The 12922-nt window shown below is 29.9% G+C and overlaps 1 protein-coding gene across 2 annotated transcripts; it reads right to left on the bottom strand.

Annotated features, from left to right (window-relative positions):
• Positions 1-41: 41 nt before the first annotated feature.
• LOC138185886 (protein FAM117B) lies at positions 42-10654 on the bottom strand. 2 transcript variants are annotated; one of them, XM_069125206.1, is made up of 9 exons: positions 9432-10654; positions 8281-8441; positions 8036-8133; positions 7739-7878; positions 7491-7657; positions 7270-7399; positions 6848-6928; positions 5729-5864; positions 42-5476 (listed from the first exon to the last, which is right to left on the bottom strand). In XM_069125206.1, the coding sequence occupies exons 1-9, from the start codon at positions 9670-9672 to the stop codon at positions 5296-5298; spliced, it is 1335 nt and encodes a 444-aa protein (XP_068981307.1). In that variant the 5' UTR covers positions 9673-10654; the 3' UTR covers positions 42-5295. The 2 variants fall into 2 exon arrangements, with proteins under 2 accessions (XP_068981307.1, XP_068981308.1); XM_069125207.1 differs by lacking the exon at positions 6848-6928 and having other exon boundaries at positions 9432-10653.
• Positions 10655-12922: the final 2268 nt, after the last annotated feature.

Raw genomic sequence — 12922 nt, 5'->3', positions numbered from 1 at the left:
CATTATACGTTGTTCTTATAATTAAATTATATAATAGCGTGTTTAATCTCGTTTTCTAAAAATTTTATTCATGTAAGGCGCCTTAACAGTAATATAAAAAGGTACACTTTTTCCATTTATATTTTATGATAAAAATAAAAGTGCATATTGTTATTGGAACAAGTACATACAGTATTATGCTGGTAAATAATACAACTAATCGCATATAAGATTCACAGGTTTAACAAGTTGCATAGGAGTCTCACTATGGAGAGGTAAGATAAGAGAATTTTTACAACGAACCAATCATGGAAGAACCTATTCGGGCGTAAATTTTTGTCTCTCGAACGTGATTCTTATCAAATAATAAATACACGTTATAACAATGAAATTTAATCGTAATGTGAATTAGTATTTATACTGAGCGACACAGACAGTGAATTATTTTTTACCTTTCCATATTGAGATATAAAAGTTTCTTGTAATAGCAAAGTTTATCGAGTCATTAATATAATCATCATTAATACCTTGACTGCCGATTGTGGAACCATAATGTATTTTTTCGTTACAAAGGAACCAACGATACACCTGTATATTATTGTTATATATTATAATACATTCGATGACATTGCGACAAGAGCTTTATATTGTAGCTCCAGCAAGCAACAATATAAATGACAAATCTCGATAAATCGACATTTGCTGCTTTAAAGATCGAAGCCGCTTACATTTAATTCGATACGAAATGTATCGAAAAGTAAGACATTGTTGCATGGCAGTCAATGTATTAATTGCAATTACATACGCTTCAAACGAATCTATGGAATCTATATTTATAGCGCATCGCAATCATAGCATCATAATCATAGTAAGTTTCGTAACATAATGGTACATGATTACATTACTTATAAAATCGATTACAAAACAGACACATTCATTTCAAGTCGATATCATATAAATATAATAATATTCTGACTTGCAATAGGGAGAGAAAAAATAATCGAATATATTCGTTAAATAAGTTCTTAACGTTTCGATAAGAATATAAATTCGATACTTAAATTTAATGGACAAATACAATTCTTTAACAGAAATATAAAAAAAGAAAGGAAAAACAAAGATTACTGTTGAAAGCAATTAAAGTATTCGTAAACATATAACATTAAAACTTTTAATATCAAATATAAATAATGCATTATTATGATAAAATACTCAAAAATAAGGTAATATATATTTTTTTATGTACTAAATCTTATACTTTAATTTGCTTTTTATATTTTGAAATTTGATACTGCACGAAAAATACAGTGTATAATAACTTATCTCTTAAAGAGTATTTTATTCCGTAGAAAATATAAGTTTATTTATACATATAACGTTTCATGAAGGTTTATCAAGATTAAAGAAAAAATAAATCTCGATCACGAGAAATTAACATACTTTACAATACTGATACGTGGTACTTATTTGAAAAATGATTAACAGTACTCATTAAATTTACGATTCATAGAGATGCGTGTGACTATCTATCGTTTAAATTAGAGAATATATTGCCGAGATAAATGACATTTCAAGCAAATAAAGAACAGAAAGATAATAAAATGTATAATATGTGTGTTGCATGTGTGTTTAATAGAAAACAAGATGTTGAAACGCATAAAATTTCAAATAAAATTAATAAATTCGAAATTTTCGAAATATAATAAAAAAAATGTAAAATTAAAAAAATATATATATAATATATAAAATTAATATTTACTATGATTTTGACAATTGCATTGTGCCGTTCGGAAAAGGAGTCTAATCTCTGTTGACTATGGACAGCTCGTATTATGGTAATTTCTTTTATACACATATTTTTTTAAAGTTCGCATTGTTCCACAAGTTTTTTTCGTTCAACGAACTTTCGCGAGACGCACGAAAAGTATAGAATTCGTTGGCCTTAGTCACTACGTTCCGTACAAAGATTTCATCGTAAACGGCTTTAAATTATTATTTACATTCACTAGCTCTCTTCGCTGACTAATTTTGATTTAGCCCTAGGACAGACTAGAAGGTGGATAAATCCTTATGTATAAATTATTAATTTTCGATGTACCGTTGTGAACTACTAATAAGATGTTTATAGCCTTGCACTGTAAGATACTCTTTACACAATATACAACTTTATTTTATAACTCCATTCGCTAAGAAACATTGTGTAACTGAGCTTAAAGAAGAAGCTATGTTTATAACGAATCTTTATAAAAAAAATTATACATTTTAAAACGTAAAATAATTTAATCTTTTAAAATATAAAATTTATAACAATTTTCTAAATAATCTCGTAAACATTTATAAAGTTGTACGTACGAAAATATACTCTTACAAGAAAACATTACATAAAGAAGGTTTCATATTTCTCTGCTTTCAATAAAAAACGATAAATAATATTCTACGTATTTATTTAAAAAACAATGAATAAAAGCTGCATTTAACTTTACCAAATATATAAAATTCTCGAAGTACATATCTTTTTACAAGTTTTACGCGTTAAAAAATTTACACAATTCTGAGCATCTTACAAATTACAATCATGTTTAACAATCTCTGTGTTCTTTTTTATTGTACGAAATACTACAACGATACGTCCTGGGCAGTCCTAGGGATAAATAAATTCGTAATTGACATAATCATTTTGCCATTCTGAAGCCTGCTCAGATTTAGATATGTAAAGAGAATGTACCGAACAGTAGTCACATAAGGATCGTTTAGTTTACGAATTAAAGAGTACCTATATTGTTTCATAGGTAACTGGAGAAATTTGAGCCTAATTTTATTTAACTTTAAATTTAGGTATATCCAAATAACAAGTAATCTTTAGTTTAGCAGTCTTTACACACATTCTTTTGTTTATGAAATTGACAACAAAAGCTAACAATAATGATAACACATTATGCAAGTACATGAAGGTTAAAAAGTGGAGCCTCATGAGTGTAGTCAAAAATAATAAGGCTAGCTTCTCTCTAAAGTAATTTCTTTTTCTGCTTATTAGTAAAAGTATGAAACTTTTTATTCACTATGATTAATACAATGTGTTTATATTAAAACATTTTTTCTTCTCCTCCGTTTAAGTGAAAATACCAACAGATGAAATACGCGGTTGATAAATTTTGTCTCTTTTCTTTAGAGCGCCTGCAAACTTAACGTTCACATTCATGTATTCTTACAGCAATGGGATAGATGTCATTTAGGTCCATAGCGAAAATAAATAAAAGAAAATCTTCTTAAGCTAGTAGATAGCAGATTAGTTTTGTATTGTATACTTGTTAACTAGCCAGTGCATCTTGTATATATCCTGACTCTCTCATTAACCTTCCTGTCTATTTAGCACACTTTGCCACGCATTCTAAGGCATGAACTTTCTAGTGAGCTGGATAAAAGAGAGCATAGACCAGTGTGCCAGGTACTTTATGTGTTAACATTTTTCACTGTTGTAGCTAGATACAATATAATATTAGAAAGTATATTACTATTGTATTTAAAAAACTGTTCTTCCCTGCTCTTGATCTTACATTTTATTAAGATCCTTATTCCTCAGACCATAACTATAAAATCGTTTGCAAAACGTTCTGTATTAGAAAGCAAAAAATAAATTGAACTTCTTGAGTGGCTATGTCTGCATATACTAAATAATAAGTTAAGCCATCACACGAATAACTCTTACAAAATTTTTTCTTTATATAGAGTGAATAGTTTGTTATACAAAGATATTTTTAACAATATTTTATATTCCTTTGATTATTCTTATTGTAAAAACATTTAATAGAGAAACGAATAACTGCTAATTATTAAAAATATATTTAAAGTATACACACACACACAAATACTACTACAAATTTAAATAATTAAATTTCAGAGTACTCCAAATACTTATAATATTCATACAATACGTACTTCGATAATACCATAAGCCTTAGCGTTATTCGTGGATGGCTTAATCAGGATTCTGATATTACAACACATGCATACTGTTATTTGTATAGAACGCAGATTATAAATTTCTTTACTATGATCCACGTTTATACAAAACCCTACACGCACACCCATACTGTGCCAAGTTAGGGAGCCAGGTGTATGCACATCTGATACCACACTGGCTAAAGCACATGTCGTTATTTGTTACTTTAATCAATGTTTAATTTTACCATTCGCCATATTTTTACTCATTATATTTCCACCTTATATCATTAGGTTCATTCTATCATACATCCGTCAACCTGTCATTGCATGCTGTATTGGTTGTACATATTCAGATAGTAAACTAACATAACACAAATTAAACCAAAAATTTTGCAGCCCTATGGTAATTTAGTTATTAAACAACAGAATATACTCTTGCAATTAACTTAACTTCCATAAGTTGCTTTATGACACTGAACACTATACTTGAACAAAGTGCTTGTTTTACTTTCAAAATAAAAACTTATCATCTAAGAGACATTACTATAAAAAGAAGCTATGCAAAAGTGCACATTTGTACACGTAATACAAAATAAACTATCATGACAATTAATTTACGCCTTTATCTTACATACGCGACCTTAAAAAAAAGGAATAAAGAATGTACGTGAATAATTCTAAGAGAATATAATTCTAAAAAATAATGTACCATAGGGACACACTATTTTCGAGCTCCTCAGATAATAATAATTTCAATATTTTCAGCATATAAGTAATAATACAAAACAATACAAAATTGTAACAAGTGTTTCGTTCCAGTATGCAATCAAATAATTTCAGTGAAAGATCTAATGAAAAATTTATAAAGGAGTACCGATGTACATATCCAGGCACATGTACCCATTTTGTATCTGTATAATTTTGCTTTTTCCAACAATCAAATTTAATACTCTGACATTTGAATATTTATCCCTGTATACAAAACTAAAGTTGTTTAGCACATTTTAGCACTAAATTTAGAATACACAATTTTTATTAGTCTTTCTCCCTGTAGAACACAATGTTCATTCCTAAATGTCGATTTTTTAGTTATCACAAATTATTGTTCCTCGTATTTATTATGGTTTGAAACATTAACGGAGCTCAGATGCTTTCAATATTTTGTATCAATGCAATTATAACTTTTTAATTACACATTCACGATGCCCGAACGTTGGGTCGCACTGAAAACAGGCTGCTTTTTCGGTAACTTTTCTTTGTTGGTATATGCTTTCGTATCAAAGTAAACCACTTTCTACCCATGAGGTCATTCAAAAAAAATATATATATACCAATTGGGTTTGTGAACATTATTCTGTAAGGTAAAGAGCAGGACTATGGGTTTGGAGGAGGTGTAGTTGGTGTTGTATGCGAAGAGGGTGATGCACTGGCAACCATTGTTGGACTGGCTGGCTGTTGTAATGGCAGGAACGCTGATCCCAAGCTAGGTTTTAACTGGAATGCTACACACGGCTTTGGGCAATAGTCTAGTTTGCTCAAGTCTATCATGGGTCGCCTATACATACAAATATAATTGTTTCAATAATGCTAATATGTTAATATCCTTAAATAGAGAAGGGATGTAAATTTCAACTAACTAAACTTCAACCTTAGTGAACTTAAGTTATTTTTACGCGCAATACGAATATTATACATATTTAATTTGATGTAAGACATAAAATCTGATTGGAGTTAGAAATTAATTATTATCATAATAGATTTTCTATAAATTATCCTAATTTAAAAAAAAAACGTGCATGACAATTACCTGGCATCCTCTACAAATTTGAGATTGACTTTCTCACAGCCATCAGGTGGTTCTCTTGCAAGGAACCTATTAATGTGAGGAGAGGTGCCAAGGCGCCCTTCTCTATCTTGTTCGGGGGTTGAGCCACGACTTCCACCTTAAAGATAAATTAGAACATCAGAATTAATAACCATATAAAAATAGTAAGCAAACAACATTGTATATATCAATTGAAAAGTAAATATCTTTAATCCATGCTCTTAATAACTAAATTATATAATTCATGTATTTATAAATTCATTCATATAAAAAATAAAAAATAATATAAATGTGTAATAACTCTGTACACTAAAATTAAACTTCATTCCACTTTATTAACAGTAACATATCTGGATAGATTTGCGAAAGTTGTATAGATATTTTATATGATACTTGTGTATATATAATGTTAAGATTTAAGATACAATAGTTTCTGTGTGGAAATTATGTATTAAACATAATCGCTATAAAATTAATACATAACTTAATGAATCTAAAAATTACATATATGATCAATTATCATGCAATAATATACTTCAAATGATATCATAGTGCTTTAATAATTATTTTTAAACAAGAACAGTTAAGAAAAATATTGATTAAAAAAAATATATATATATATAATCCTATATAAAACAAAATACTACATGCAAGCATCAATGCAATAATAAGAAATACATTTTATTAAAGATAGATTCGTTTACCATATAATGTCATAATGTATTGTGAACATTTAATTTGGCATTATTATTCTATGAAAACACATCAAATTTTTGATCAGTACAAAACATTAATTAATTGTGTAAAACCAGAAAATAATTCCAGGTGTAATATTAATGGTAACTGATTTTGGCATCCTATAAAATATATATAATTCATGCATATACTTCAGACTTAAAATATTGTGTACATATATACGTATATGTATACATATTTACGAAATAGTAAAAAATTTATAGATAAACGTATAAAATGTCAGTAACTATTTGAACAAGGGCATTCAAAAAAAAAAAAAAAAAAGAAAAAGAAAAAAACAAACATATTCGATTAAAAGGGATTTCATGAAAAATAAAGAGAATGTTTCCGCAAATATGCGCCAACCTTGTAAGAGATCGCTAGGCGGACGGGACGCATCCATAAGACCAGGAATCAGCGGAGACTCAGAATTCCTAGATGGAGGGCCTGTCTCAACAGGCACACACCATAGTTAGTCTGTTATTTATAGTGTTACCACTAACCAGAAATACTTCACACATACATATATGTCATCTCATTTAAAAAACAAAAACATGTAACTCTTTATATCTTTTAAATTACGAAAACACACTACTAGTATTATGAATACTAATAACAAACATCGCATATAATTATTAATCTGGTGGTGTTAAAGTTAACGTTCGGATTAGGTTCCCATAATTTTCAACATAAAACTTATAAAGTTCATATATATTTTCTAAAAACATTGACAACTACTTCATATATCTAAACACTATTAAATAATATAAAACAAAACATAAACTTACCTGAAGAATAAGAACTGGAGGGAAGGTCAGTAGCTGGCGTTTGTGTGTTCACACTACGAGTAGCCCTTAATAGGTCTGCTAATGGCGCACGATGACCTTCCGGTGTAATTTGTTCACGATACCGTGCATACTATAAGAATAATTAAATTATTGTAAATAAGTTATATATTGTCATAAGGAATGATGTTTATACATCATCATAAATATAAATAAACACGTGCTTTATCTTCCACTGGATGATCAGGGTCACTAGGGTTAGCTGCAGATTTGAGAACCAATCCTTCAATTTCTTGATTTAATCCTTCAATAGAAGAACGCATTGGAGGCCTCATTGGTTTCACAGGGATATTCATAGGACTTGCCTTTGTACTCAAACCAAATTGATTGTCTAGATATAATAATAAAATGTCAATCAATTCTAGAAACAAAGAGATTTGTTATGTGGAAATTTATTCTTAAATGAACTTACGTATAGACGTTTGTGAAGCAATACTGGGTAAAACTGTGTGATCTGCAGGAAAAGCTGGTGGTGGTCCACCTGGCATTATAAGTCCAAATGCTGCTGTTCGTTCTCTACTGCTGGTACCTTCTTTACTTCCACGTTGCAACCTATGTTATACATCTTTTGTTAGAACACATAGGTAAATGTCATAGTAGTACGTTGTATGCAAATTACAATATGACATTTAAAACTCATCATTATTGTAAAATTTGTCATTATTATTTAGAAGATAAAAATAGAATAATTTCAATGATCTATACATACCGATGCCTAAAATACTTTTCTAGTTTTTCATCTGTAGTAGTTTGTTCTGTAGGATGACGGGTGTGTAATTTTCTTGGTTCATTGGACCATTCTTCTGTCTATAAAAACATAATTTTAATAGTTTGTAAATTATGCTGGCATGAAACACACAGAATGTTATTACATTGTACAATAGAGTAAAATATTTATAAAACTAGAACAATCAAACATACAAATACACATATTTAAAATACCATAAAATTTACCTGTGTAGATTTATCAACCAATAGAAGACTAGAATGAATGTAATACGAATCACGAGGCCATTGTCCTTTCAAATAGATTGTATCTAGTGATGCTGTCCTTCGAATATTTTGGTTTCCACTTAAACTTTCGCTGCATCTTCCACTTAATGTTTTTGATTTTGCTGTTTATAAAAAAGATGTTAGATAAACATAACTTTTGCAGTTAGAAGAAATCAAAGGTATAAGGTATTGTTGTGTAAACATAAACCAGAACCGGACTATCAACAGTGTATTCGGTTACTGGATAAAATAAACAAAAATAAAAGCAAAATTTAAATAATGCAATAATAGGGTAAAGGAGGAATGAGTTTTTTAACTGTTTATTGTGGAACCGATCTAAAGCTATGTATTCGGTTACCGAATCGATCAATTTGAAGAATTATAAATTTATGATAAAAAAAAGGAGATTAATTTGCTTTTTAATCGTTATCACATGTTAATGACTGTATTGTACATATAACTTAATATACCATTTTTATATATATATAACAAAACATTCATCATTGCTCAGTCCATCGATACATATCATTACTCATTAGACACAATTAAAATCATAATGCACTATTTACATTTACAAATATATTACATTGTTTTATAACTGTAAATCAATATAAAATTCAACGTGCTAATTTATAATTAACGAATGTGTAATTTAGAAAACGTTTAAAAATCATTGAATATTCTAGGATTATCATAAAAAATGATTACAGATTTAAGAAACATATATCAGAATCAAGATAATATAAATTTCTTCGTCACAATTACAATATTTACAACCGATTGTACGTATGACACGCACCTGACACGAACAAATTGTACCGAATCTCGTAAAAATAACATTAAAAATTGTTGCAATTAAGAAAAACAGAACAATACACTTGCAAATAGACGATCGATGAAAAATTGATGCATGGTACAATGACACAATAAACATTTATGTGTTGTAACATTGAAATAAAAGGAAACAAGAAATAAAAAGTATTGGTTTAATTGAGGGGGAATATATAGTTGGGAAGGTATGAAAAACATAAAATGACAGACACAACAAAGTGTAGCGAGAGATAACAGTGTATAGTAAGTACGTGAGGATGTGGAGCAGTGAGCGTAAATACCTTTGTAAGAGAGGGAACCGGGGCTTCGTTGTCCCGAGGAAGAAGTCTCCGGCGAGATGCGGGCCCGCCACGCACTCGCGTTTGTTGGCGATACAGTGGGACTGTTGCTGTTACTCTTCCTGAGACTGCTGCCTTGCCGGCCTTGTCGTAGCAGCGAGCTTACGGGCAGAGTCGCGCGCATTGGGCCTTGCTTCGATGTCGAGCATGGCGAGGACTTTCGCATTCGCTGTGATCCCGACATTTTGTCATATAGGCAGCTGGCACTCAGGCCGTCGATGCTGGTGTATCTGATGGTACACTGTATTTCGAATATGTTCTGCTAAGGACGGGGCGCCGCGGGCACCGTTCAGGGCACGAGGCCTCCGAGCACCCGCGACTTTGTCGCGCACACGCGGCGACAGCAGCGGTAGTGCCGACAGTACCGAAGACAGATTTTCAGAATCGTTTTACAATCTTCGGCTAATCGGTGGCGGGCGAGATCTCATCAACGATAGTAGCAGTAACGACGACAATGGCGCGACGAATTCACTAGCAACTACGACAGGAGCGGTGGTAGCGGCGGCGCGACGACAATGCCCTACGCGTCTTGTCATTTGCAATGTTCTGCTGCTGCCTCGGCACGCACGTCACGTGATCGCCCGTCCCGGCTGGTCATTGGTGCAACGCTAGCCCGTGGAGCGTCGTACTACGCTCACCCGTGGGGGCCGCGTTCCATTCACTACCACCGTAGCACCGTACCTAGCGTCCTATCGTTATCTCACTTTAACCTTCTTTGAGTCTCTCTGTCTTATTCGCGCTTGTGCAGTGGCACTCAAATTCGCCCTTTCCTCGATTGCTTTGATCTCTCATCCAAAATCTTATTTACCGGTTGTTCTCGATATCCACGAATCACTTGTCTTTTAACTAACGTCGATTACCCTACCAATCCACCAAGAAATAGACACTAATCGTTTTATATTCGTCTATTTTACCAAGAAATCACCTCTGAATCAAAATGATGTTTTGGTGTTCATATACGACGTGCGCAACTCTGCTTATATACACCTGCACGACACACGTACAGACTAGTATGTAGCGTTTTACGTTTCACGTTATGTACGTAATGGAGGAGCACAAGCCGATGAATAGCGTGTGTGAATAACTTTCGTGTACGGAGCACGTACTAGCACAGGCGTAGTATCCAAGCTTACGTTTTTCAGCTACGGCGCGTGCACGCTACATTCATTCGATACTCTCGCTAGGAGAAATCTCGAGATATAATCGTTTCAATTCGTTACTATCGAACCGATATTTACGCGCGAGCTTGATTTCAATGTTATTGATAATACCAAATTTTTATGATCTCTCTGGCTACAGAAATCTTATTTAAGTTACTTTTATAATGTCTTTTGTACAAAATTTTCGAGGGCAAACGAGATACTTTTCCTGTTGAATGATTCCGTATCTTCTATACAATTTTTTATAAAAATTTGTGAGATAGAGAATATTGGTGCATTAAAATTATTCTTCATTTTTAACAGTTGAATTTAAAAAATTATATTTCTTATGAATTAAGTTCGTATATTTATTTACAATATATTATACATTATACTATGCAGTTTCATTACATTGTTTTTTTAAGTGTTACTATTGATAACATATGACTAGATTAAATAATATCCAAGATTCCAAAACTTTTAAACATCAGTCAAAACTTTTAGTATATTATTAAATGCGAAAATAAAAAATAAATATTCTAAACATATTTTGACCTGGCATAAGGCTTCTTTTATGTGTTGCATCTGTAAATGTGAAAATAAAGGTAAAGCAAATGTGTATATGTATGTGCAGGCATTAACTTGTATATATTATTTATGTCTTGCACTTAAAACACAATAAGACTATAAAATTATTAATTTGATATTTAACTTAAAAAGACAATAAAATTATGATCTAAATATATGTATAAGCATATTGAATCTATGATCCAACTTAAACTATTAAGCTTTAAGTCACTTGTCATATGTTGTCAGCATAAAAGTATTAAAATTAAAATTTTATGTTGTAACATGTATTTGCATGGAAATTTGTTTAATAAAGGCACTGCCATGCTTCTCGCTAAAGGCTAATGACATAATGTACTTATAATTAATTATATCCTTCTATATGTATAAATATTCATACATATAAAATATGTATGCATATGTATACAATTTTTGTAAATAATGCTGAATCACTCTGCAAAATAGTTTTAGGAATGCTGTACATCAATTCCAAAAATAATTATGTCAAATTATAATATCTTATAATTCACAAAGAAATCTTGTATTATGATAGTATGCTAATGCTAATTGTAAAATAAAAAATATATTTAAATAATAATAAAAGAGTAACTATTTTGTACATTTTATGTATGCACCAATTGTGTACTTTGATTAACAGAATCTTAAAGCATTATTAAGGAAAACAGAATTACAAAATGATGTGAAAAATATAAGTATAATGATCAAATTGACAAACATGAAATAGTGAAATGTTATACATAATACAAATATTTATCTGTTATAACAATATTATTATTATATTAATTATACTAGTTTATTTCTTAGTAACTGAACACAACGCTGACGTGTTTTAATTCATACATCAGTCCATCTTAGTCTATACATGTTATTACGTCTTTCTTTAATTATTAATAGTGACGAAAAGGACTGCAAAATATTAAACATAATAAATACGATATGAGCTAAAATAAGGTTAAATTTTAAGCTTTAAAGATTTTAAGCAAATAAGACTTCATGAACTTTTAGCTAAATCTTTTCTTTAGCATTTTTCTATCACTTTAATCACTTTTATTACAAATTTGTTCAAAGTTCTAAATTTTAAGTACTGTTCAAATATTTTTGTGAATAAAAAATTGTGTTGTGATATAAAAGAAATAGATACTCCAATTATTTGTAGCAAGTATAATATCATGAAAGTGATATCATTTATAAATGTGTAAATTATTGCTAGTAATAATAGCAATAGCAATAATTTGCATATATATAAATAAATTATATATATTCATAATTTTATATTTTATACAAAATTTAAGATAAGTTTATACAAATAAAGTATATTGTTTCAATTTTTAATAATACTGGAAAAATATTGGCATGCATCTTAATTTTTTTTTATTTTCTTATCTACTTATAATACACTAATTATTTCTTATATGGATTCATTAAAAAACCATGTATTTCTAAATTAAAAGTTTTAATGAGTATGTAAATCAGAGTAGGAAATGCTTTGAATGATAATAAAAACTAAATGGATTATAATGTTCATCGAGAATAATTAATAAATCTGTATAAAATAAATGAGTTAAATACTGTGTTAAACATACTAAATGTAACTGGTTCAAAATAATTTTTCATAATGATATTGCCTTTAAGACATTTTCATACAAAGCACTTACATATTTTTAAGTATAAAAGAATAACATGTAAATACTTTTCATTAATTTAATA

The sequence above is a fragment of the Bombus flavifrons genome, chromosome 13 (assembly GCF_040668555.2).
Source record: "Bombus flavifrons isolate JBK064 chromosome 13, iyBomFlav1_principal, whole genome shotgun sequence".
Taxonomy (NCBI): domain Eukaryota; kingdom Metazoa; phylum Arthropoda; class Insecta; order Hymenoptera; family Apidae; genus Bombus; species Bombus flavifrons.
Note: the sequence above shows the minus strand (reverse complement) of the source record. Positions and strands in the feature narration are given on the sequence as shown.